General features: G+C 45.9%; 1 protein-coding gene and 1 long non-coding RNA gene across 2 annotated transcripts in view; one reads left to right on the top strand and one right to left on the bottom strand.

Moving 5' to 3' along the window:
- LOC127908378 (tetraspanin-18-like) overlaps window positions 1-24969 on the bottom strand; it is a 124322-nt gene that overhangs the window by 42659 nt on the left and 56694 nt on the right. Inside the window, exon 2 of the mRNA XM_052466689.1 lies at window positions 3342-3459. Within this exon, the coding sequence (XP_052322649.1) occupies window positions 3342-3344 (3 nt within the window). The 5' untranslated portion in view covers window positions 3345-3459. The remainder of the gene's footprint in view (window positions 1-3341; window positions 3460-24969) is intronic.
- LOC127908405 (uncharacterized) lies at window positions 14106-15068 on the top strand. The gene is made up of 3 exons (XR_008067103.1): window positions 14106-14552; window positions 14670-14825; window positions 14883-15068. It is a non-coding gene; the product is annotated as an uncharacterized LOC127908405 (long non-coding RNA).

Below are 24969 nucleotides of genomic sequence, written 5' to 3'. Positions count from 1 at the left end.
AACCCTTTTTGGTTCCAGGAAGTACCCTTTTTGGTTCTATTTAGAACTATTTTGGGTTCCATGTAGAACCCCCTGGGGAAAAGGTTCTACGTGGAACCAAAAATGGTTCTTTAAAGGGTTCTCCTATGGGATACAGCCGAAGAACCCTTTTAGCTTCTCGATAGCACAGTGTAGGAGTCATTTCACCCTTCATCAAACAAAGCACAGTACATCAGAGTTGTGGGGCCACATTAGGCCCAGGGACAGCTTAGACTGCCATGTGTCTAATGAGTGATCACTCAGGCCCTGTTAACAGGCCCTGTTCCCAGTTACCAGTCCATACAGTATGTTAGTTAGATAGAGGACTGTTACCAGCCCATACAGTATGTTAGTTAGATAGAGGACTGTTACCAGGCCATACAGTATGTTAGTTAGATAGAGGACTGTTACCAGGCCATACAGTATGTTAGTTAGATAGAGGACTGTTACCAGTTTCCAGGCAATAAGTGTGTTTGTGTGTGTGTGTACCACAAAATAATTCCAGACCAATATTTATTTAATGTTGCCCAACTAATATGCGATCACTACGGAAGGCCGGAAGTGCCATACTTGTTTATTAATGTGACAAGAGGGACTTAATTCTTAATACAGTGACACCATTACATGACAAATGAAATGGGTTTGGCAATAACACTAGAATAGATGAATTGGCTGCTACTGAAAAGGGAGCAGAAACAGTCCTCTACTGTTCGCTAATGAATCATTCAGTTAAACTCTAAGGCCATAATGACATGATGCAAACGGTAGGAAAGTACTGTATGCAACGATTTTAGCCATAAAAGTTATCAGGCAAAACGGTACACACGCACGCACGCACGCACGCACGCACGCACACACACACACACACACACACACACACAGACACACGCGCACACGCGCACACTCATTTATTTGTAAGGTTGGCTGTGTGAGAACCTTCATGATGATAGCTTTACATGTCTGTCTGCAGGCTGTTGTGTCTCGGTCTGAAGTCCCCTTTAACCTCTCGATTCACGCCTGTCTGCTGTGTGTGTGTGTCCTTTGCCCTCTGGATCCATGCAGGTCTGCCACCGAGGGATGCTGTGAATGCTAATGCTATAGATCTCCATGCTAATCAGGTCTCACAAAGACCCGACCACTGCACCGCTGCGACAGTCTGAAGGGACAAAGCCCCCCGGTGGTGGTCTTTGTGAGCCATAGCCATCTTTTCACGAGCCCTGGCCGGCTATAGAAAGCCCAGATGTCCCTTGCCATTCTCTCTTGGCTCTTTGACAAAGCACAATGTATGTTGACCCATCCATCGTTCTCTGAGCTGATGGCCAGGGATCCTTCACCTTGCTATCTATCTCCAAGCCTTTACTGATGGCCAGGGATCCTTCACCTAGCTATCTATCTCCAAGCCTTTACTGATGGCCAGGGATCCTTCACCTAGCTATCTATCTCCAAGCCTTTACTGATGGTCAGGGATCCTTCACCTAGCTATCTATCTCCAAGCCTTTACTGAAGACCAGGGATCCTTCACCTAGCTATCTATCTCAAAGCCTTTACTGAAGACCAGGGATCCTTCACCTAGCTATCTATCTCCAAGCCTTTACTGAAGACCAGGGATCCTTCACCTAGCTATCTATCTCAAAGCCTTTACTGAAGACCAGGGATCCTTCACCTAGCTATCTATCTCCAAGCTTTTACTGAAGACCAGGGATCCTTCACCTAGCTATCTATGCCCGAGGACTCAGGCGCGACGCCCGCTGAAGGCCCATTATGCTAACCAGTCTGGCCTGCTTAGCTACCTAGAGCTACTTGGAACCCTACTAATTCCACGACCGGTCTATCGACGTCACCACATGAAGAGGCAAAAATCAGCCTTAACCCCATAGCGACGTCCCCCAAAGGCTAACTTTCTAGCCCTTGCTTTCTGCTTGCTTGCTAACCCGGCCTGCTAACTGCTAGCCTGCCCCAGTCTACTAATTGCTAGCTTGTTTAGCCCCGGTCTGCTAACTGCTAGCTTGTTTAGCCCCGGCCTACTAATTGTTAGCTTGTTAGCACAGGCCTGCTAACTGTCTGAATCGCCGTGTCCCCAGCCAGCCCAACTACTCACTGGACCCATATTTATTTTCAATCTCTTTTCGATTTTTAATTCGATTATACCTTCCGGTAACTTGCCTCACCCAATGTGATACGGAATCGCTATTATTTTTAATTTTAGAACACATTCAAGAACCTCAAAATGCTAACCAGCTAATTAACTACAAGCTATTTAGTCATTGTTAGCCACTGCTAGCGGCTAGCTTTTATCTTCTGCACAGCCAGCTGTTGGAGACTTTTATCTCCCTCACCAACTTCAAACATCTGCTATCTGAGCAGCTAACCGATCGCTGCAGCTGTACATAGTCTATCGGTAAATAGCCCACCCAATTTATCTACCTCATCCCCATACTGTTTATATTTATTTAATTTTCTGCTCTTTTGCACACCAGTATCTCTACCTGCACATGACCATCTGATCATTTATCACTCCAGTGTTAATCTGCTAAATTGTAATTATCTGCCTACCTCCTCATGCCTTTTGCACACAATGTATATAGACTCTTTTTTTCTTTCTACTGTGTTATTGACTTGTTTATTGTTTACTCCATGTGTAACTCTGTGTTGTTGTCTGTTCACACTGCTATGCTTTATCTTGGCCAGGTCGCAGTTGTAAATGAGAACTTGTTCTCAACTAGCCTACCTGGTTAATTAAATAAAGGTGAAATTTAAAAAGTTTAAAAAATGTAAAAAATCAGTCAACTGGTAGGGCATAAGGCTCAGCATCATTTTCCTCCTGTTGACTGTGTGACGTCTCTTCACGCTTCCTGAACTCAGCAGCCTATAAGAGACAAGTCTGTCGACTTCTTTCCAGCTTTAAACAAATGTCTGAAGATGTCTCACTGACTATATCAGCTCGCTGTTTGGTTAAACTGGAGGGTACACACACACACACACACACACACACACACACACACACAAACACACAAACACACACACACACACACACACACACACACACACACACACACACACACACACACACACACACACACACACACACACACACACACACACACACACACACACACACACACACACACACACACAGGAAGAGGACTGGTGTGACAAAAACACATTCATGGAGAGAGTGCTTTGAGGTTATGAGAAATCTGAACTGTCTTTTTGGGGGGGGGGCTCAGATAACCTCTAGCCCCGCTGAGAGTTTGTGACTTTTCCCGTGGAATTGGAGTGAATAAAGGGAGAAGAAGGTTATTAAAACGGTCCTTTTAACGTACCATGAGTCTCTGTTGATGTGTCTTGGTTCAGGCGATGGTTCAGGCGATGGTTCAGGCGACGGTTCAGGCGATGGTTCAGGCGACGGCTTCTCTCCCGTTTCCCCCTCCTCTCCTTTAGCTGTGGGACAGAAAGACGAACCATGTCAGAGGTTAGTTAGTTAGGGGTGAAAGGTCAAGTTGATCATATCCCCCTGATACCCCCCCCCCTGACATTACTAGTCCTGTGTGCAGTAACCAGAACCACAATGGTGACACAGTTTCTCACGTTTGTACTACTGTAAAGAAAAACATCATTTAAAAAAGCAACTATCCACATAACAGAACATGAACAAAAGGAATGTGGATAAAATAAGCTATAAGCTATAAACTATAATAAGTTATAAGACATTGAAATGTTGAGGTTTGACATCCATTATTTATGACGTTGCAAGTGCTCCTCGTGGCGAGCCAATCGCGCGTGGAGACTACTCCATATCACACTGATGCTCCTCGTGGCGAGCCAATCGCGGGTGGAGACTACTCCATATCACACTGATGCTCCTCGTGGCGAGCCAATCGCGGGTGGAGACTACTCCATATCACACTGATGCTCCTCGTGGCGAGCCAATCGCGGGTGGAGACTACTCCATATCACACTGATGCTCCTCGTGGCGAGCCAATTGCGCATGGAGACTACTGCATATCACACTGATGCTCCTCGTGGCGAGCCAATCGCGCGTGGAGACTACTGCATATCACACTGATGCTCCTCGTGGCGAGCCAATCGCTCGTGGAGACTACTCCATATCACACTGATGCTCCTCGTGGCGAGCCAATCGCGGGTGGAGACTACTGCATATCACACTGATGCTCCTCGTGGCGAGCCAATCGCGCGTGGAGACTACTCCATATCACACTGCTCCTCGTGGCGAGCCAATCGCGCGTGGAGACTACTCCATATCACACTGCTCCTCGTGGCGAGCCAATCGCGCGTGGAGACTACTCCATATCACACTGATGCTCCTCGTGGCGAGCCAATTATAATCTCTAATAGTTCCAATCCAGTGTGTGTGTGTGTGTGTGTGTGTGTGTGTGTGTGTGTGTGTGTGTGTGTGTGTGTGTGTGTGTGTGTGTGTGTGTGTACTACCAGTCAGGTAAAAATATTATACCTGCCACCAGGTATTAGGGATCTGTGTACCATACAGTTCAGTTAATTGGCCCTTTAATACTATGTAGTGTGTAACATGTACAACACACACACACACGCACGCACGCACGCGCGCGCGCGCACGCACACACACACACACACACACACACACACACACACACACACACACACACACACACACACACACACACACACACACACACACACACACAGAGATTCTTCTCATACCCGGTTGTATTTGTAGCTAACCTTTGATTAGTATCTCATGCATTATGCACCGAGAAACTAGCATACCTTGCTAATTACACGTTGCTAACTCTAACTGTCGCTGTGGATCTCCAGCTGAGTGCGGCTAACGAACCTAAATTAGTTTTTCCTGCTTCAGTCTTCTGTTCTGTTCAGTGTCTATGGCTGTGTTTAGACAGGCAACCCAATTCAGATATATCTATATTTTTTTGGGATCAATCGCATCAGATCTTTTCACATCAGATCTTTTTCAGAGCTGATCTGATTTGCACAAAAGACCAATTAGGGGAGAGAAAAAAAATATCAGAATTGGTCTGCCTGTCTAAACACAGCCTTAGTGAGTCCCAGCTGAACATGACGATATGGCAATGCAATGGAGGGCTAATTCCTGCTAGTAGCTATTCCTGCCTCTTCAACTCAATACAGAAATAGTAAGAGGCAGAAAATATATTCTGATTGAATGACAATACTTTGGAGTGGAAAGTAGCTATACTGGCAGTGACACTGACAACTCTAACATCAAATATCTATGGGTAGAAGACTGAGCTGCCTGTGGAGACATTCTCCTCCATTAAATGTGGAAATGCCAGGATGTGTGCATTGTGACAGGCACAGGGATAGAACAGAGAATCAGAATGTCCCGTGAGAGTTCCGGAACCAGAATCCTCATTATCATCGTCAGAATCCGTCTCGTCCTTCCACACCATGTTGTCAACAGGCTCCTACAGGTTCATCAAACTGACACAAAACTGACACCTGCAGTACACCCATACCCCCAAATACAACACACACACATTGTGATAACATCTTCCCACTACCCCAATACAATCACAACCTGACTGGGTAACTAGTGATGCGGAGAGGCAGAGAGATGCTCTGAAATGATACACTCTGTTTTATCACAGGGTTCAGCACCGTGAGACAACAACTAAACAAAACAATGAACACCCAGGGTGGGGGGGAGGGGGGGGGGGATCAATAAGATATCCAGTGAGGTACATCGGAGAAAGAAAACACATATCTATGTGGAATCAAAATCCATCTTCACGAGAGGGGGGGTTCAGACACACGTTATAGGCTACTGATAATCCAATCAGCTGTGTCTGTTGTCTCTTATCTACAGCCACGTTAACACCTAAACCCTCCCCTTATCCTATCACATCCAGGCACTCATATTAAGAGTGACCATTGTAACTATGACAGGCTATAAGTGTCATTGCTATACTGAAAAAATAAAATCTTGAAAAAAAATAAAAATAAAGGACTATGGCAAATTTCTATCTAGCCTACCAAGCATTTTAGTGCTGGTCGCTGGTAGACAGAGAGAGAGCAACGTTAGAGAGGGTCTCCATGGTAACCACAGGGGGAAGTAGAGCACCAATAGGATCACAGAGAGAAAGGCAAGGCGGCGGTATCGGGTCTATGATATATGGGGTGAGGGGGGATCGACAGCGCGCAAGCACACACACACGCACACACACACACACACACATACACACACACACACACACTAGACTCAGAAAGCAACAACAATAGAGGTACAGACCTTCGCCTCGCGGGAGACCAGAAAGGCCAGGACACTAAAGGTCTGGCGGAACAGAGAGAGAATAAAGACGCACACCAGACAATAGTTTTTCATCTACACCCACCTCCAAGAAAACCTTTTCAACCGGGCCTTCTTAAATCCCTCACTCAACTTTTGACATTTGAGCCTTGGAGTATTATAAGTATGAGTATTATATGGAGTATTATAAGTATGAGTATTATATGGAGTATTATATAAGTATTAGTATTATATGGAGTATTATATAAGTATTAGTATTATATGGAGTATTATATAAGTAGTAGTATTATATGGAGTATTATATAAGTATTAGTATTATATGGAGTATTATATACGTATTAGTATTATATGGAGTATTATATAAGTATTAGTATTATATGGAGTATTATATAAGTAGTAGTATTATATGGAGTATTATATAAGTATTAGTATTATATGGAGTATTATATAAGTATTAGTATTATATGGAGTATTATATAAGTATTAGTATTATATGGAGTATTATATACGTATTAGTATTATATGGAGTATTATATAAGTATTAGTATTATCTGGAGTATTATACAAGTATTAGTATTATATGGAGTATTATAAGTATTAGTATTATATGGAGTATTATATACGTATTGGTATTATATGGAGTATTATATAAGTATTAGTAATATATGGAGTATTATATAAGTATTAGTATTATATGGAGTATTATATAAGTATTAGTATTATATGGAGTATTATATAAGTATTAGTATTATATAAGTATTAGTATTATATGGAGTATTATATAAGTATTAGTATTATATGGAGTATTATAAGTATTAGTATTATATGGAGTATTATATACGTATTAGTATTATATGGAGTATTATATAAGTATTAGTATTATCTGGAGTATTATATAAGTATTAGTATTATATGGAGTATTATAAGTATTAGTATTATATGGAGTATTATATAAGTATTAGTATTATATGGAGTATTATATAAGTATTAGTATTATATGGAGTATTATATAAGTATTAGTATTATATGGAGTATTATATAAGTATTAGTATTATATGGAGTATTATATAAGTATTAGTAGTATATGGAGTATTATATAAGTATTAGTATTATATGGAGTATTATAAGTATTAGTATTATATGGAGTATTATATAAGTATTAGTATTATATGGAGTATTATATAAGTATTAGTAGTATATGGAGTATTATATAAGTATTAGTATTATATGGAGTATTATATAAGTATTAGTATTATATGGAGTATTATATAAGTATTACACTGATATGTTCTAGTATTATATATATATATATTATTATATGTTCTAGTACCCACCTTGTTCCGGATCTTTCTTTTGTCAACTAACAATCTTGCCTGTTTAAATTGTTTTTTAAAATTAAAATCAGGGATACATACTACATCATACTACAATCAAATCAAATTTTATTTGTCACACGTGCCGAATACACCTTACAGTTGAAATGCTTATTTTAACCAACAATGCAGTTTAAAGAAAGAACACCGACAACAACAACAACAGCAACAAAGTAAAAGATACGAATCCAGACTGCCTTGGTAATAACAATACTTCTACCACACAAAAGGATAAATGCTTTTCAATAACGGCCCGTTGCGTTTATTTTTTCTATTATTATTGAAGAGTAGCGAATGACTTGTAATGTTCTGCCGGTAGATAGAAGAAGAAGTCACACCAATAAAGCAGATTACTTCCTCTTGAGTCTGAACACGGTCCTTGCACTCACAACATAGCATGCCCCCCCCCATCCGCCCTGGCTGAACCTTCCTGTACCCTAGTGGCCTTCCTGTACCCTAGTGGCCTTCCTGTACCCTAGTGGCCTTCCTGTACCCTAGTAGCCTTCCTGTACCCTAGTAGCCTTCCTTCCTGTACCCTAGTAGCCTTCCTGTACCCTATTGGCCTTCCTTCCTGTACCCTAGTAGCCTTCCTTTACCCTAGTAGCCTTCCTGTACCCCAGTAGCCTTCCTGTACCCTAGTAACACTCCCTAGTAACCCTGGCTACAGGTTCAGGGGTCAGCAAGCAGCAGGGGTACTGGTGAGCTGATGAGAGACAACTTCCTTCTGGGACAGGAAACAGGAAAGGGAAGATTACACCAAGAGGTGAGACAGGAAGTGGAAGAGACAGTTGATGACAACTGACTCGCTGTTGGACAAGCGAACTACACCTGAAGCGGGACTCAGTGGCGTTTCCAGTTTGTATGGCTCCCTGGGCGAACCCCCCCCCCCCTTCAACACCCTAACCCCTGTGTGGGAGACCTTCCCAGGCAGTAGCCTGCCAAGCTCACAAACTAGAATCAGGGTGCCCACTCCGACAAGGTTAATTGACCCACAGTCCCACACGGTGACATGATATCATTGACGTGACATGCAAATGTCACCATTCCAATTTTTTTTTGTGCAGGCTCCCCCCTGCCCACCCCCAGCAAGATGCCCCCCCCCATGTCTCTCTCTCTCCTCTCTCTCTCTCTCTCTCTCTCTCTCTCTCTCTCTCTCTCTCTCTCTCTCTCTCTCCCTCTCTCTCTTCAAGGGGCTTTATTGGCATGGGCAACATGTCTCTCATGTTTAATATACAAAAGTGAAATAAATAAGGGGCTTTATTGGCATGGGAAACATGTGTTAACATGTTTAATATACAAAAGTGAAATAAATAATCAAAATGAACTGTAAACATTACACATACAGAAGTTTCAAAACAATAAAGACATTACAAATGTCATATTATTTAAATATATACAGTGTTGTAACAATGTACAAATGGTTAAAGAACATAAGGGAAAATAAATAAGCATAAATATGGGTTGTATTTACAATGGTGTTTGTTCTTCACTGGTTGCCCTTTTCTCGTGGCAACAGCTCACAAATCTTGCTGCTGTGATGGCACACTGTGGTATTTCACCCAGTAGATATGGGAGTTTATCAAAATTGGATTTGTTTTCGAATTCTTTGTGGATCTGTGTAATCTGAGGGAAATATGTCTCTCTAATATGGTCATACATTTGGCAGGAGGTTAGGAAGTGCAGCTCAGTTTCCACCTCATTTTGTGGGCAGTGTGCACATAGCCTGTCTTCTCTTGAGAGCCAGGTCTGCCTACGGCGGCCTTTCTCAATAGTAAGGCTATGCTCACTGAGTCTGTACATAGTCAAAGCTTTCCTTAATTTTGGGTCAGTCACAGTGGTCAGGTATTCTGCCGCTGTGTACTCTCTGTTTAGGGCCAAATAGCATTCTAGTTTTTTTGTTAATTCTTTCCAATGTGTCAAGTAATTATCTTTTTGTTTTCTCATGATTTGGTTGGGTCTAATTGTGCTGCTGTCCTGGGGCTCTGTAGGGTGTATTTGTGTTTGTGAACAGAGCCCCAGGACCAGCTTGCTTAGGGGACTCTTCTCCAGGTTCATCTCTCTGTCGGTGATGGCTTTGTTATGGAAGGTTTGGGAATCGCTTCCTTTTAGGTGGTTGTGGAATTTAACGGCTTTTTTCTGGATTTTGATAATTAGTGGGTATCGGCCTAATTCTGCTCTGCATTATTTGGTGTTTTTCGTTGTACACGGAGGATATTTTTGCAGAATTCTGCATGCAGAGTCTCAATTTGGTGTTTGTCCCATTTTGTGAAGTCTTGGTTGGTGAGCAGACTCAGGTCTGACAGAATCTGTGCAGAAGATCTAGGTGCTGCTGTAGGCCCTCCTTGGTTGGTGACAGAAGCACCAGATCATCAGCAAACAGTAGACATTTGACTTAAGATTCTTGTAGGGTGAGGCTGGGTGCTGCAGACTGTTTTAGTGCCCGCGCCAATTCGTTGATATATATGTTGAAGAGGGTGGGGCTTAAGCTGCATCCCTGTCTTTAACCGCACACTTGTTGTTTGTGTCCATGGATTTTATAATGTCGTATGTTTTACCCCCAACACCACTTTCCATCAATTTGTATAGCAGACCCTCATGCCAAATTGAGTCAAAGGCTTTTTTGAAATCAACAAAGCATGAGAAGACTTTGCCTTTGTTTTGGTTTGTTTGTTTGTTTGTCAATTAGGGTGTGCAGGGTGAATACATGGTCTGTTGTACGGTAATTTGGTAAAAAGCCAATTTGACATTTGCTCTGTACATTGAGGAAATGTTCGAGTCCGCTGTTAATGATAATGCAGAGGATTTTCCCAAGGTTACTGTTGATGCATATCCCTGTCTCTCTCTATCTCTCTATCTGTGGGTAACTATTTAGAAAATAAAAAGGTTTCTTTCTCAGGCTCTCATTCCAGTCACTGAGTCACTCAGTCAACTCAATCACACATCTTAAATGATTCTGATTGAAATCATTACACTGTCCTCGGTCTGCTCAGTGCTAATGTCTTGAGGGGCGATAGAAAGCCTGAGATACGGCTTCGTCCCGAATGGTACACTATCCGCTATAGTGCACTATGGGCCCTGGGCAAAAGTAGGACACTAAATACGGACTAGAGTGCCATTTGGGACACATCCCATGTGTTAAGAGAGGGAGTTACTTTGACGCTGATTGAAGCTGACTTGAAGCCGTGGCCTTGGCCCTCACCTTTGCAAAGCAAGAAGGCAAATGGAAATTAACATTGCCCAGGTCTCTCCTGGCAACAGATTCTCGCTTGGGTTCGCGACTCGAGTCTCACTAGTACAGAGGATGTCGTCATCAAAGATGCCAATCAAATCCTCTCAGATCTCCACAAAGTGCAAAGGTCAATTTGGGCCAGAGGCTGGTGTCCTGATCTACGGAGACCTCATTCGTGACTGACTTCTATAATGGATCTACACCAGGAACACGCAGTCTGACATGACGATGAACAGCCCACGCCTACCTAGCTACCTGCTGGAACACGCAGTCTGACATGACGATGAACAGCCCACGCCTACCTAGCTACCTGCAGTTGGTTATTTAACCTCATCAAATGATGACATCATGTTCCTCTGAGGGTGGTATACAGATCCCCCCCTGCAAAAAAAACGAAACGGTCCTGAAAATCAGACAGTCAGTATTTCAAAATACAGTATACAGTATATACAATATATCGCCCAAGTCAGAACCCCTGCAAGAAGAACCTGTTGCCAGGAGAGACCTGGTTAATATCTGCCTCCAGCTTGGAAAAGAGAAGGACGGACGCAGGCCACATCAACTTCAATCAGCATCAAAGTAACCCCCCTCCCCAGGCCTTTTCAGGGGACCGCGATCTCACAGATTTTTCCTTATCGCCCTGTAAGCCTTTCAGATGAGGGGTGTCATGATCTTCTACATCTGCCTTCTGGCTTGTTTTAATTACACCAGATGTGTCACACGACGGTTACAAAGGCCAGCCGTCAGCTACTTGTTGGTGTTTTTCTTTTACCCCTCTCTCCTCCCTGTCTTTCACTACATCCCCCTCTCTCCTCCCTGTCTTTCACTACATCCCCCTCTCTCCTCCCTGTCTTTCACTACATCCCCCTCTCTCCTCCCTGTCTTTCACTACACCCCCTCTCTCCTCCCTGTCTTTCACCCCCTACATCCCCCTCATCCCCCTCTCTCCCCCTGTCTTTCACTACATCCCCCTCTCTCCTCCCTGTCTTTCACTACATCCCCCTCTCTCCTCCCTGTCTTTCACTACATCCCCCTCTCTCCTCCCTGTCTTTCACTACATCCCCCTCTCTCCTCCCTGTCTTTCACTACATCCCCCTCTCTCCTCCCTGTCTTTCACTACATCCCCCTCTCTCCTCCCTGTCTTTCACTACATCCCCCTCTCTCCTCCCTGTCTTTCACTACATCCCCCTCTCTCCTCCCTGTCTTTCACTACATCCCCCTCTCTCCTCCCTGTCTTTCACTACATCCCCCTCTCTCCTCCCTGTCTTTCACTACATCCCCCTCTCTCCTCCCTGTCTTTCACTACATCCCCCTCTCTCCTCCCTGTCTTTCACTACATCCCCCCTCTCTCCTCCCTGTCTTTCACTACATCCCCCTCTCTCCTCCCTGTCTTTCACTACATCCCCTCTCCTCCCTGTCTTTCTCCTCCCTGTCCTTCACTACATCCCCCTCTCTCCTCCCTGTCTTTCACTACATCCCCCTCTCTCCTCCCTGTCTTTCACTACATCCCCCTCTCTCCTCCCTGTCTTTCACTACATCCCCCTCTCTCCTCCACTCCTGTTACTGCGTCCCTCCTGCCATTCCACTCTTTCTCCAACTCTATCCCACTTCCCATGAAACCCTCAGGCTAACCCTAACCCAGGCTGTGTCTCTGAGGAGAGAGAGGAGAGAAGGGTGGGCATCATAACAACAGTAAATCTTTGAAGTAGAGTGATTAAAGAGAGGGAGGGAGGGAGGGAGGGAGGGAGGGAGGGAGGGGAGGGAGGGAGGGAGGGGGGAGGGGGGAGGGAGGGAGGGGGGATCAGGGTCGGATTGGGCTGAAGGGGGGAGGGGGGAGAATTGGAGGGAGAGGGGGGGGAGGGGTAAGGGAGGGAGGGAGGGAGGGAGGGGGGGAGAGGGAGGGAGGGGGAGGGGAGAGAGGGAGGGGGATCACTATCGGATTGGCTGAAGGAGGTAAGAGTTGGAGGCGGCAGGGAGGGAGAGAGGTAGAGGGGAGGGAGAGAGGAGGGAGAGGTGTAAGGACCACTGTTGGATCAGGTTGAAGGAGGTAGAGTTGGAGGCGGCAGGGAGGGAGAGAGGGAGAGGGGAGGGAGAGAGGAGGGAGAGGTGTAAGGACCACTGTTGGATCAGGCTGAAGGGGGTAGGGTTGGAGGGGGTTAGGGGGAGGGAGAGGGGAGGATAACTGTGAGATACAGGAAAGGCTGTGAACACTGAGGTTGAGAGGCTGGGGGCCCGCGGGACACAATTAGGAGGCAGAGAAAGAGAGAGGGTTACACAAACACAGCGAGCAAGGATGCAGGGAGCTAGAAGCAGCTTTCTTCCCTCCCTCCCTCCCTCCCTCCCAATCTCTCTCGCCCTCTTTCCCCCCTCCCCCAAGGTAAAAGTTCATTACCACAAACAGAGAAGGGGCTGGGGTTGTTAAACTCTCCCCTATTTCTTCCCCACCCACAACCCTGCAAGCTGATGTTAAACAGGAGCACTTTAACCATTTCCATTGAAGCTAGAGCCTAAAGCCCCATTATAGAGCTTCAGAGGTACACAGCTTAAAACATCACAGAGACTATGACATACTGACTGACTGACTGAGTAACTCTCGAAAGAGCTGAGAGCTGAGGCAGCCTGTGAGCAGCAGGATGGAGGGAGCTCGTACACAACCCTCACCATCCGTCAAGACCAACAGTCCACTAGTGGTCGCCAGGTGAGACAGAGCATTGGTGTCAGATAACAGATAACTAAACGTGTAGGAAACCTATTATTACAGTCTCAGCCAATCCTGGATTAGCATCAGCGCCCTCAGTCTGAGCCCCTCCAATGGCGTTCCTTCCTATCCAGATCACCATGGAACATAGCTGCTCATTGTAACATGAAGACACCAGTCTCTGATTGGCTGATACCTACAGAATTAGCTTGTTGAATTGCAGTGGATATTTTCAGCTCTTTTTTTTTGTCTTTTTTTAAATCCCTTGTTTTTCTTCCAAGCCATGATTGGTCTAAATAACTGGCTCAGCTGTAACTCTTAAGATACGGAGTGGAAAGGGGACAAAGAGAGAAAGGAGAGGGATAGATTGTGGTGTAGGGGGAGACACACACAGAGAAGTATCCATGATTCTCCTGAACGAAGAGAACCAGGCATGCACGGCCTAATGCACTAACTAGCTTTCAGCTCTCGGGGTGTCCTTCAACACATAGAGGTCTTTATGGATTATTGACAAACGCACTACGATCTGTTTGGGTGTGGGGTAAATAAATAAGTAATTTCTTATTGTTTTGCTGTACTGTTCCAATGACTCCTGTACCTTAGGTACAGCAGTGTGTAGACAGTAGGACTCCTGTTCCTTAGGTACAGCAGTGTGTAGACAGTAGGACTCCTGTTCCTTAGGTACAGCAGTGTGTAGACAGTAGGACTCCTGTTCCTTAGGTACAGCAGTGTGTAGACAGTAGGACTCCTGTTCCTTAGGTACAGCAGTGTGTAGACAGTAGGACTCCTGTTCCTTAGGTACAGCAGTGTGTAGACAGTAGGACTCCTGTTCCTTAGGTACAGCAGTGTGTAGACAGTAGGACTCCTGTTCCTTAGGTACAGCAGTGTGTAGACAGTAGGACTCCTGTTCCTTAGGTACAGCAGTGTGTAGACAGTAGGACTCCTGTTCCTTAGGTACAGCAGCGTGTAGACAGTAGGACTCCTGTTCCTTAGGTACAGCAGTGTGTAGACAGTAGGACTCCTGTTCCTTAGGTACAGCAGCGTGTAGACAGTAGGACTCCTGTTCCTTAGGTACAGCAGTGTGTAGACAGTAGGACTCCTGTTCCTTAGGTACAGCAGTGTGTAGACAGTAGGACTCCTGTTCCTTAGGTACAGCAGTGTGTAGACAGTAGGACTCCTGTTCCTTAGGTACAGCAGTGTGTAGACAGTAGGACTCCTGTTCCTTAGGTACAGCAGTGTGTAGTTATTTCACCTTTATTTAACAGTAGGACTCCTGTTCCTTAGGTACAGCAGTGTGTAGACAGTAGGACTCCTGTTCCTTAGGTACAGCAGTGTGTAGACAGTAGGACTCCTGTTCCTTAGGTACAGCAGTGTGTAGACAGTAGGCTGTACCTTCTACAGTATTCTGATAGCTCAGCAACTCTCCCAGTTCAATGTATGTGCTCTGACATTTCAGCTAACAGTGAAGCATTCCCCATTTTGTTTTTTTACATTTTATTTTATTTCACCTTTATTTAACCAGGGAGGCCAGTTGAGAACACCTTTATTTAACCAGGGAGGCCAGTTGAGAACACCTTTATTTAACCAGGGAGGCCAGTTGAGAACACCTTTATTTAACCAGGGAGGCCAGTTGAGAACACCTTTATTTAACCAGGTAGGCTAGTTGAGAACACCTTTATTTAACCAGGTAGGCCAGTTGAGAACACCTTTATTTAACCAGGTAGGCCAGTTGAGAACACCTTTATTTAACCAGGTAGGCCAGTTGAGAACACCTTTATTTAACCAGGTAGGCCAGTTGAGAACACCTTTATTTAACCAGGTAGGCCAGTTGAGAACACCTTTATTTAACCAGGTAGGCCAGTTGAGAACACCTTTATTTAACCAGGTAGGCCAGTTGAAAACACCTTTATATAACCAGGTAGGCCAGTTGAGAACAAGTTCTCATTTACAACTGCGACCTGGCCAAGATAAAGCAAAGCAGTGCGACACAAACAACAACACAGAGTTACACATGGAATAAACAAGCGTACAGTCAATAACACAATAGGAAAGTCTATATACAGTGTGTGCAAATGTAGTAAGATTAGGGAGGTGAGGCAATAAATAGGCCATAGTGGCAAAATAATTACAATTTAGCAATTAAACACTGGAGTGATAGATGTGGAGAAGGTGTATGTGCAAGTAGAGATACTGGGGTGCAAAAGAGCAAAACAATAAATAACCATATGGGGATGAGGTAGTTGGGTGGGCTATTTGCAGATGTGCTATTTACAGATGGGCTGTGAACAGGTACAATGATCAGTAAGCTTTTCTGACAGCTGATACTTAAAGTTAGTGAGGGAGATGTAAAGACTCCAGCTTCAGTGATTTTTGCAATTCGTTCCATTCATTGGCAGCAGAGAATTGGAAGGAAAGGCAGCCAAAGGAGGAGTTGGCTTTGGGGATGACTAGTGAAATATACCTGCTGGAGCGCAGCGGTCTGTGATGTAATATACACAGGCAGTCTGTGATGTAATATACACGGGCAGTCTGTGATGTAAAAATATACACAGGCAGTCTGTGATGTAATATATACAGGCAGTCTGTGATGTAATATACACAGGCAGTCTGTGATGTAATATACACAGGCAGTCTGTGATGTAATATACACAGGCAGTCTGTGATGTAATATACACGGGCAGTCTGTGATGTAACAAACACAGGCAGTCTGTGATGTAAAAATATACACAGGCAGTCTGTGATGTAATATACACAGGCAGTCTATGATGTAATATACACAGGCAGTCTGTGATGTAATATACACAGGCAGTCTGTGATGTAATATACACAGGCAGTCTATGATGTAATATACACAGGCAGTCTGTGATGTAATATACACAGGCAGTCTGTGATGTAATATACACAGGCATTCTGTGATGTAATATACACGGGCAGTCTGTGATGTAACAAACACAGGCAGTCTGTGATGTAATATACACAGGCAGTCTGTGATGTAATATACACGGGCAGTCTGTGATGTAATAAACACAGTTAGGCATGTTTCTGAAAGAGCGAAAACATCAAGGTCTTCTAATGGTTTTAATTATGAAAGGGATGGCAGATGGTCCCGCAGAGCCAGAGAGTGTTTCGCTCTTTAGTGATCCGTCCTGGTCTGGTCTGTTCTGGTCTGTTCTGTTCTGGTCTGCTCTGGTCTGTTCTGGTCTGGTCTGTTCTGTTCTGGTCTGTTCTGGTCTGTTCTGGTCGGTTCTGGTCTGGTCTGTTCTGGTCTGTTCTGGTCTGTTCTGGTCTGTTTTGGTTTGTTCTGGTCTGTTCTGGTCTGGTCTGTTCTGGTCTGTTATGTTCTGGTCTGTTCTGGTCTGTTCTGATCGGTTCTGGTCTGGTCTGTTCTGGTCTGTTCTGGTCTGGTCTGGTCTGTTCTGGTCTGTTCTGGTCTGTTCTGATCGGTTCTGGTCTGGTCTGGTCTGGTCTGGTCTGTTCTGGTCTGTTCTGGTTTTGTCTTTTCTGAGCTTTGAGGTTGTCAGATGTTTACCACAGCTAAACAAACACCACTTGAGCCCAGAGTGGACCGGAGAGGAGGACAGGAAACGAGGAGGACAGGAGGAGAGAAGGACAGGAGGAGAGGAGGACAGGAGGACAGGAGGAGAGGAGGACAGGAGGAGAGAAGGACAGGAGGAGAGAAGGAGGGGAGGAGAGGAGGACAGGAGGAGAGGAGGACAGGAGGAGAGAAGGAGGGGAGGAGAGGAGGACAGGAGGAGAGGAGGACAGGAGGAGAGGAGGACAGGAGGAGAGGAGGAGAGGAGGACAGGAGGAGAGGAGGACAGGAGGACAGGAGGAGAGAAGGACAGGAGGAGAGGAGGACAGGAGGAGAGGAGGACAGGAGGAGAGAAGGACAGGAGGAGAGAAGGACAGGAGGAGAGGAGGACAGGAGGAGAGGAGGACAGGAGGAGAGAAGGACAGGAGGAGAGAAGGACAGGAGGAGGGGAGGACAGGAGGAGAGGAGGACAGGAGGAGAGAAGGAGGGGAGGAGAGGAGGACAGGAGGAGAGAAGGACAGGAGGAGAGAAGGACAGGAGGAGAGAAGGACAGGAGGAGAGGAGGACAGGAGGAGAGGAGGACAGGAGGAGAGAAGGACAGGAGGAGAGGAGGACAGGAGGAGAGAAGGACAGGAGGAGAGGAGGACAGGAGGAGAGGAGGACAGGAGGAGAGAAGGACAGGAGGAGAGAAGGACAGGAGGAGAGGAGGACAGGAGGAGAGGAGGACAGGAGGAGAGAAGGACAGGAGGAGAGAAGGACAGGAGGAGAGAAGGAGGGGAGGAGAGAAGGACAGGAGGAGAGAAGGACAGGAGGAGAGAAGGAGGGGAGGACAGAAGGAGGGGAGGAGAGGAGGAGCATCACCTTGCTTTGATGTGTTAGGATCAGATTTAAATAAGAGCCTGGTTCAAATGGTTCAAACAGAGACCTGGTGTGGTTAAACACCTGCTCAGGAGACTACTCTGACTTCAGGGATCAGGGATAACAAACAGAGGCCTGAGATTTAGGAAGAAACTAGAATGGAAGAAGTGTATGGAAAACAGTTCATGAACCTTGCTTATCTCTTTAGAATGGAAGAAGTGCATGTTCCCGGAGTTTTGAAATCCTCCCCTTTATTTCTTTGTGTACAGACATTCATGTTCTTCTGACAAAGGGTGGAGACGATGTGACAGTACAACACCGCGTGATTAGCCTGGCTACCATATGCCAGCTCACAGCATGACAGCGACGTGGTAACACTGTGCGAGATGACAGTACCAAGTGTGTTGCGTCCACTTTGACACAATAATTCAATACTCTGTCTGATTTCACAGGCAGCACCTGCTGGGCGGCAGGGGTCGTTATGACAGCTCGTAGCACGGCGATGGCACCGTGGCATGACAGTACTGTGGGGTGGGGGGGGTGACAGCTCGTAGCGTGACGATGGCACCGTGGCATGACAGTACTGTGGGGTGAGGGGGGTGGGGGGTGACAGCTCGTAGCGTGACGATGGCACCGTGGCATGACAGTACTGTGGGGTGAGGGGGTGGGGGGTGACAGCTCGTAGCATGACGATGGCACTGACTAATACACTGGCATGACAGTACTGTGGTGAGGGGGGTTATGACCACTGTGACGACACTATTGTTGACTATTGTTGACAGCCACCGCTAAAGAAGCATGAGGGTTAGGGGTTCTGTCCTGCTGGGTTACTAGTGTTATGAGTCCTGCTGGGTTACTAGTGTTTAGAGTCCTGTTGGGTTACTAGTGTTTAGAGTCCTGCTGGGTTACTAGTGTTCAGAGTCCTGCTGGGTTACTAGTGTTTAAAGTCCTGCTGGGTTACTAGTGTTCAGAGTCCTGCTGGGTTACTAGTGTTTAGAGTCCTGCTGGGTTACTAGTGTTTAGAGTCCTGCTGGGTTACTAGTGTTCAGCGTCCTGCTGGGTTACTAGTGTTTAGAGTCCAGCTGGGTTACTAGTGTTCAGCGTCCTGCTGGGTTACTAGTGTTTAGAGTCCTGCTGGGTTACTAGTGTTCAGAGTTCTGCTGGGTTACTAGTGTTAAGAGTCCTGCTGGGTTACTAGTGTTCAGAGTCCTGCTGGGTTACTAGTGTTCAGAGTCCTGCTGGGTTACTAGTGTTTAGAGTCCTGCTGGGTTACTAGTGTTCAGAGTCCTGCTGGGTTACTAGTGTTCAGCGTCCTGCTGGGTTACTAGTGTTTAGAGTCCAGCTAGGTTACTAGTGTTTAGAGTCCTGCTGGGTTACTAGTGTTAAGAGTCCTGCTGGGTTACTAGTGTTCAGAGTTCTGCTGGGTTACTAGTGTTAAGAGTCCTGCTGGGTTACTAGTGTTCAGAGTCCTGCTGGGTTACTAGTGTTCAGAGTCCTGCTGGGTTACTAGTGTTTAGAGTCCTGCTGGGTTACTAGTGTTCAGAGTCCTGCTGGGTTACTAGTGTTAAGAGTCCTGCTGGGTTACTAGTGTTTAGAGTCCTGCTGGGTTACTAGTGTTAAGAGTCCTGCTGCGTTACTAGTGTTTAGAGTCCTGCTGGGTTACTAATGTTAAGAGTCCTGCTGGGTTACTAGTGTTTAGAGTCCTGCTGGGTTACTAGTGTTAAGAGTCCTGCTGGGTTACTAGTGTTAAGAGTCCTGCTGGGTTACTAGTGTTTAGAGTCCTGCTGGGTTACTAGTGTTCAGAGTCCTGCTGGGATACTAGTGTTAAGAGTCCTGCTGGGTTACTAGTGTTTAGAGTCCTGCTGGGTTACTAGTGTTTAAAGTCCTGCTGGGTTACTAGTGTTCAGAGTCCTGCTGGGTTATTAGTGTTTAAAGTCCTGCTGGGTTACTAGTGTTCAGAGTCCTGCTGGGTTACTAGTGTTTAGAGTCCTGCTGGGTTACTAGTGTTTAGAGTCCTGCTGGGTTACTAGTGTTCAGCGTCCTGCTGGGTTACTAGTGTTTAGAGTCCTGCTGGGTTACTAGTGTTCAGCGTCCTGCTGGGTTACTAGTGTTTAGAGTCCTGCTGGGTTACTAGTGTTCAGAGTCCTGCTGGGTTACTAGTGTTAAGAGTCCTGCTGGGTTACTAGTGTTTAGAGTCCTGCTGGGTTACTAGTGTTCAGAGTCCTGCTGGGGTACTAGTGTTTAGAGTCCTGCTGCGTTACTAGTGTTTAGAGTCCTGCTGGGTTACTAGTGTTAAGAGTCCTGCTGGGTTACTAGTGTTCAGAGTTCTGCTGGGTTACTAGTGTTAAGAGTCCTGCTGGGTTACTAGTGTTCAGAGTCCTGCTGGGTTACTAGTGTTAAGAGTCCTGCTGGGTTACTAGTGTTAAGAGTCCTGCTGGGTTACTAGTGTTCAGAGTCCTGCTGGGTTACTAGTGTTAAGAGTCCTGCTGGGTTACTAGTGTTTAGAGTCCTGCTGGGTTACTAGTGTTAAGAGTCCTGCTGGGTTACTAGTGTTCAGAGTCCTGCTGGGTTACTAGTGTTCAGAGTCCTGCTGGGTTACTAGTGTTTAGAGTCCTGCTGGGTTACTAGTGTTTAGAGTCCTGCTGGGTTACTAGTGTTCAGAGTCCTGCTGGGTTACTAGTGTTTAGAGTCCTGCTGGGTTACTAGTGTTTAGAGTCTTGCTGGGTTACTAGTGTTTAGAGTCCTGCTGGGTTACTAGTGTTCAGAGTCCTGCTGGGTTACTAGTGTTCAGAGTCCTGCTGGGTTACTAGTGTTTAGAGTCCTGCTGGGTTACTAGTGTTCAGAGTCCTGCTGGGTTACTAGTGTTAAGAGTCCTGCTGGGTTACTAGTGTTTAGAGTCCTGCTGGGTTACTAGTGTTAAGAGTCCTGCTGCGTTACTAGTGTTTAGAGTCCTGCTGGGTTACTAATGTTAAGAGTCCTGCTGGGTTACTAGTGTTTAGAGTCCTGCTGGGTTACTAGTGTTAAGAGTCCTGCTGGGTTACTAGTGTTAAGAGTCCTGCTGGGTTACTAGTGTTTAGAGTCCTGCTGGGTTACTAGTGTTCAGAGTCCTGCTGGGATACTAGTGTTAAGAGTCCTGCTGGGTTACTAGTGTTTAGAGTCCTGCTGGGTTACTAGTGTTCAGCGTCCTGCTGGGTTACTAGTGTTTAGAGTCCTGCTGGGTTACTAGTGTTCAGAGTCCTGCTGGGGTACTAGTGTTAAGAGTCCTGCTGGGTTACTAGTGTTTAGAGTCCTGCTGGGTTACTAGTGTTCAGAGTCCTGCTGGGTTACTAGTGTTAAGAGTCCTGCTGGGTTACTAGTGTTAAGAGTCCTGCTGCGTTACTAGTGTTTAGAGTCCTGCTGGGTTACTAGTGTTTAGAGTCCTGCTGGGTTACTAGTGTTTAGAGTCCTGCTGGGTTACTAGTGTTTAGAGTCCTGCTGGGTTACTAGTGTTCAGAGTCCTGCTGGGTTACTAGTGTTCAGAGTCCTGCTGGGATACTAGTGTTAAGAGTCCTGCTGGGTTACTAGTGTTTAGAGTCCTGCTGGGTTACTAGTGTTCAGCGTCCTGCTGGGTTACTAGTGTTTAGAGTCCTGCTGGGTTACTAGTGTTCAGAGTCCTGCTGGGTTACTAGTGTTTAGAGTCCTGCTGGGTTACTAGTGTTCAGAGTCCTGCTGGGGTACTAGTGTTTAGAGTCCTGCTGGGTTACTAGTGTTAAGAGTCCTGCTGGGTTACTAGTGTTTAGAGTCCTGCTGGGTTACTAGTGTTTAGAGTCCTGCTGGGGTACTAGTGTTAAGAGTCCTGCCGGGTTACTAGTGTTTAGAGTCCTGCTGGGTTACTAGTGTTAAGAGTCCTGCTGGGTTACTAGTGTTTAGAGTCCTGCTGGGTTACTAGTGTTCAGAGTCCTGCTGGGATACTAGTGTTAAGAGTCCTGCTGGGTTACTAGTGTTCAGAGTCCTGCTGGGTTACTAGTGTTAAGAGTCCTGCTGGGTTACTAGTGTTTAGAGTCCTGCTGGGTTACTAGTGTTAAGAGTCCTGCTGGGTTACTAGTGTTCAGAGTCCTGCTGGGTTACTAGTGTTCAGAGTCCTGCTGGGTTACTAGTGTTTAGAGTCCTGCTGGGTTACTAGTGTTTAGAGTCCTGCTGGGTTACTAGTGTTCAGAGTCCTGCTGGGTTACTAGTGTTTAGAGTCCTGCTGGGTTACTAGTGTTTAGAGTCTTGCTGGGTTACTAGTGTTTAGAGTCCTGCTGGGTTACTAGTGTTCAGAGTCCTGCTGGGTTACTAGTGTTCAGAGTCCTGCTGGGTTACTAGTGTTTAGAGTCCTGCTGGGTTACTAGTGTTCAGAGTCCTGCTGGGTTACTAGTGTTAAGAGTCCTGCTGGGTTACTAGTGTTTAGAGTCCTGCTGGGTTACTAGTGTTAAGAGTCCTGCTGCGTTACTAGTGTTTAGAGTCCTGCTGGGTTACTAATGTTAAGAGTCCTGCTGGGTTACTAGTGTTTAGAGTCCTGCTGGGTTACTAGTGTTAAGAGTCCTGCTGGGTTACTAGTGTTAAGAGTCCTGCTGGGTTACTAGTGTTTAGAGTCCTGCTGGGTTACTAGTGTTCAGAGTCCTGCTGGGATACTAGTGTTAAGAGTCCTGCTGGGTTACTAGTGTTTAGAGTCCTGCTGGGTTACTAGTGTTCAGCGTCCTGCTGGGTTACTAGTGTTTAGAGTCCTGCTGGGTTACTAGTGTTCAGAGTCCTGCTGGGGTACTAGTGTTAAGAGTCCTGCTGGGTTACTAGTGTTTAGAGTCCTGCTGGGTTACTAGTGTTCAGAGTCCTGCTGGGTTACTAGTGTTAAGAGTCCTGCTGGGTTACTAGTGTTAAGAGTCCTGCTGCGTTACTAGTGTTTAGAGTCCTGCTGGGTTACTAGTGTTTAGAGTCCTGCTGGGTTACTAGTGTTTAGAGTCCTGCTGGGTTACTAGTGTTTAGAGTCCTGCTGGGTTACTAGTGTTTAGAGTCCTGCTGGGTTACTAGTGTTCAGAGTCCTGCTGGGATACTAGTGTTAAGAGTCCTGCTGGGTTACTAGTGTTTAGAGTCCTGCTGGGTTACTAGTGTTCAGCGTCCTGCTGGGTTACTAGTGTTTAGAGTCCTGCTGGGTTACTAGTGTTCAGAGTCCTGCTGGGTTACTAGTGTTTAGAGTCCTGCTGGGTTACTAGTGTTCAGAGTCCTGCTGGGGTACTAGTGTTTAGAGTCCTGCTGGGTTACTAGTGTTAAGAGTCCTGCTGGGTTACTAGTGTTTAGAGTCCTGCTGGGTTACTAGTGTTTAGAGTCCTGCTGGGGTACTAGTGTTAAGAGTCCTGCCGGGTTACTAGTGTTTAGAGTCCTGCTGGGTTACTAGTGTTAAGAGTCCTGCTGGGTTACTAGTGTTTAGAGTCCTGCTGGGTTACTAGTGTTCAGAGTCCTGCTGGGATACTAGTGTTAAGAGTCCTGCTGGGTTACTAGTGTTTAGAGTCCTGCTGGGTTACTAGTGTTCAGCGTCCTGCTGGGTTACTAGTGTTTAGAGTCCTGCTGGGTTACTAGTGTTCAGAGTCCTGCTGGGGTACTAGTGTTAGGAGTCCTGCTGGGTTACTAGTGTTTAGAGTCCTGCTGGGTTACTAGTGTTCAGAGTCCTGCTGGGTTACTAGTGTTAAGAGTCCTGCTGGGTTACTAGTGTTAAGAGTCCTGCTGCGTTACTAGTGTTTAGAGTCCTGCTGGGTTACTAGTGTTTAGAGTCCTGCTGGGTTACTAGTGTTTAGAGTCCTGCTGGGTTACTAGTGTTTAGAGTCCTGCTGGGTTACTAGTGTTCAGAGTCCTGCTGGGATACTAGTGTTAAGAGTCCTGCTGGGTTACTAGTGTTTAGAGTCCTGCTGGGTTACTAGTGTTCAGCGTCCTGCTGGGTTACTAGTGTTTAGAGTCCTGCTGGGTTACTAGTGTTCAGAGTCCTGCTGGGTTACTAGTGTTTAGAGTCCTGCTGGGTTACTAGTGTTCAGAGTCCTGCTGGGGTACTAGTGTTTAGAGTCCTGCTGGGTTACTAGTGTTAAGAGTCCTGCTGGGTTACTAGTGTTTAGAGTCCTGCTGGGTTACTAGTGTTTAGAGTCCTGCTGGGTTACTAGTGTTTAGAGTCCTGCTGGGGTACTAGTGTTAAGAGTCCTGCCGGGTTACTAGTGTTTAGAGTCCTGCTGGGTTACTAGTGTTCAGAGTCCTGCTGGGTTACTAGTGTTAAGAGTCCTGCTGGGTTACTAGTGTTAAGAGTCCTGCTGGGTTACTAGTGTTAAGAGTCCTGCTGGGTTACTAGTGTTTAGAGTCCTGCTGGGTTACTAGTGTTCAGAGTCCTGCTGGGTTACTAGTGTTAAGAGTCCTGCTGGGTTACTAGTGTTTAGAGTCCTGCTGGGTTACTAGTGTTAAGAGTCCTGCTGCATTACTAGTGTTTAGAGTCCTGCTGGGTTACTAATGTTAAGAGTCCTGCTGGGTTACTAGTGTTTAGAGTCCTGTTGGGTTACTAGTGTTAAGAGTCCTGCTGGGTTACTAGTGTTAAGAGTCCTGCTGGGTTACTAGTGTTTAGAGTCCTGCTGGGTTACTAGTGTTTAGAGTCCTGCTGGGTTACTAGTGTTCAGAGTCCTGCTGGGATACTAGTGTTAAGAGTCCTGCTGGGTTACTAGTGTTTAGAGTCCTGCTGGGTTACTAGTGTTCAGCGTCCTGCTGGGTTACTAGTGTTTAGAGTCCTGCTGGGTTACTAGTGTTCAGAGTCCTGCTGGGGTACTAGTGTTTAGAGTCCTGCTGGGTTACTAGTGTTAAGAGTCCTGCTGGGTTACTAGTGTTTAGAGTCCTGCTGCGTTACTAGTGTTAAGAGTCCTGCTGGGTTACTAGTGTTCAGAGTCCTGCTGGGTTACTAGTGTTTAGAGTCCTGCTGGGTTACTAGTGTTAAGAGTC

The sequence above is a fragment of the Oncorhynchus keta genome, chromosome 17 (genome assembly GCF_023373465.1).
Source record: "Oncorhynchus keta strain PuntledgeMale-10-30-2019 chromosome 17, Oket_V2, whole genome shotgun sequence".
Taxonomy (NCBI): Eukaryota; Metazoa; Chordata; class Actinopteri; order Salmoniformes; family Salmonidae; genus Oncorhynchus; species Oncorhynchus keta.
The sequence above is the reverse complement of the archived record's forward strand: the minus strand, read 5'-3'. Positions and strand labels throughout refer to the sequence as shown.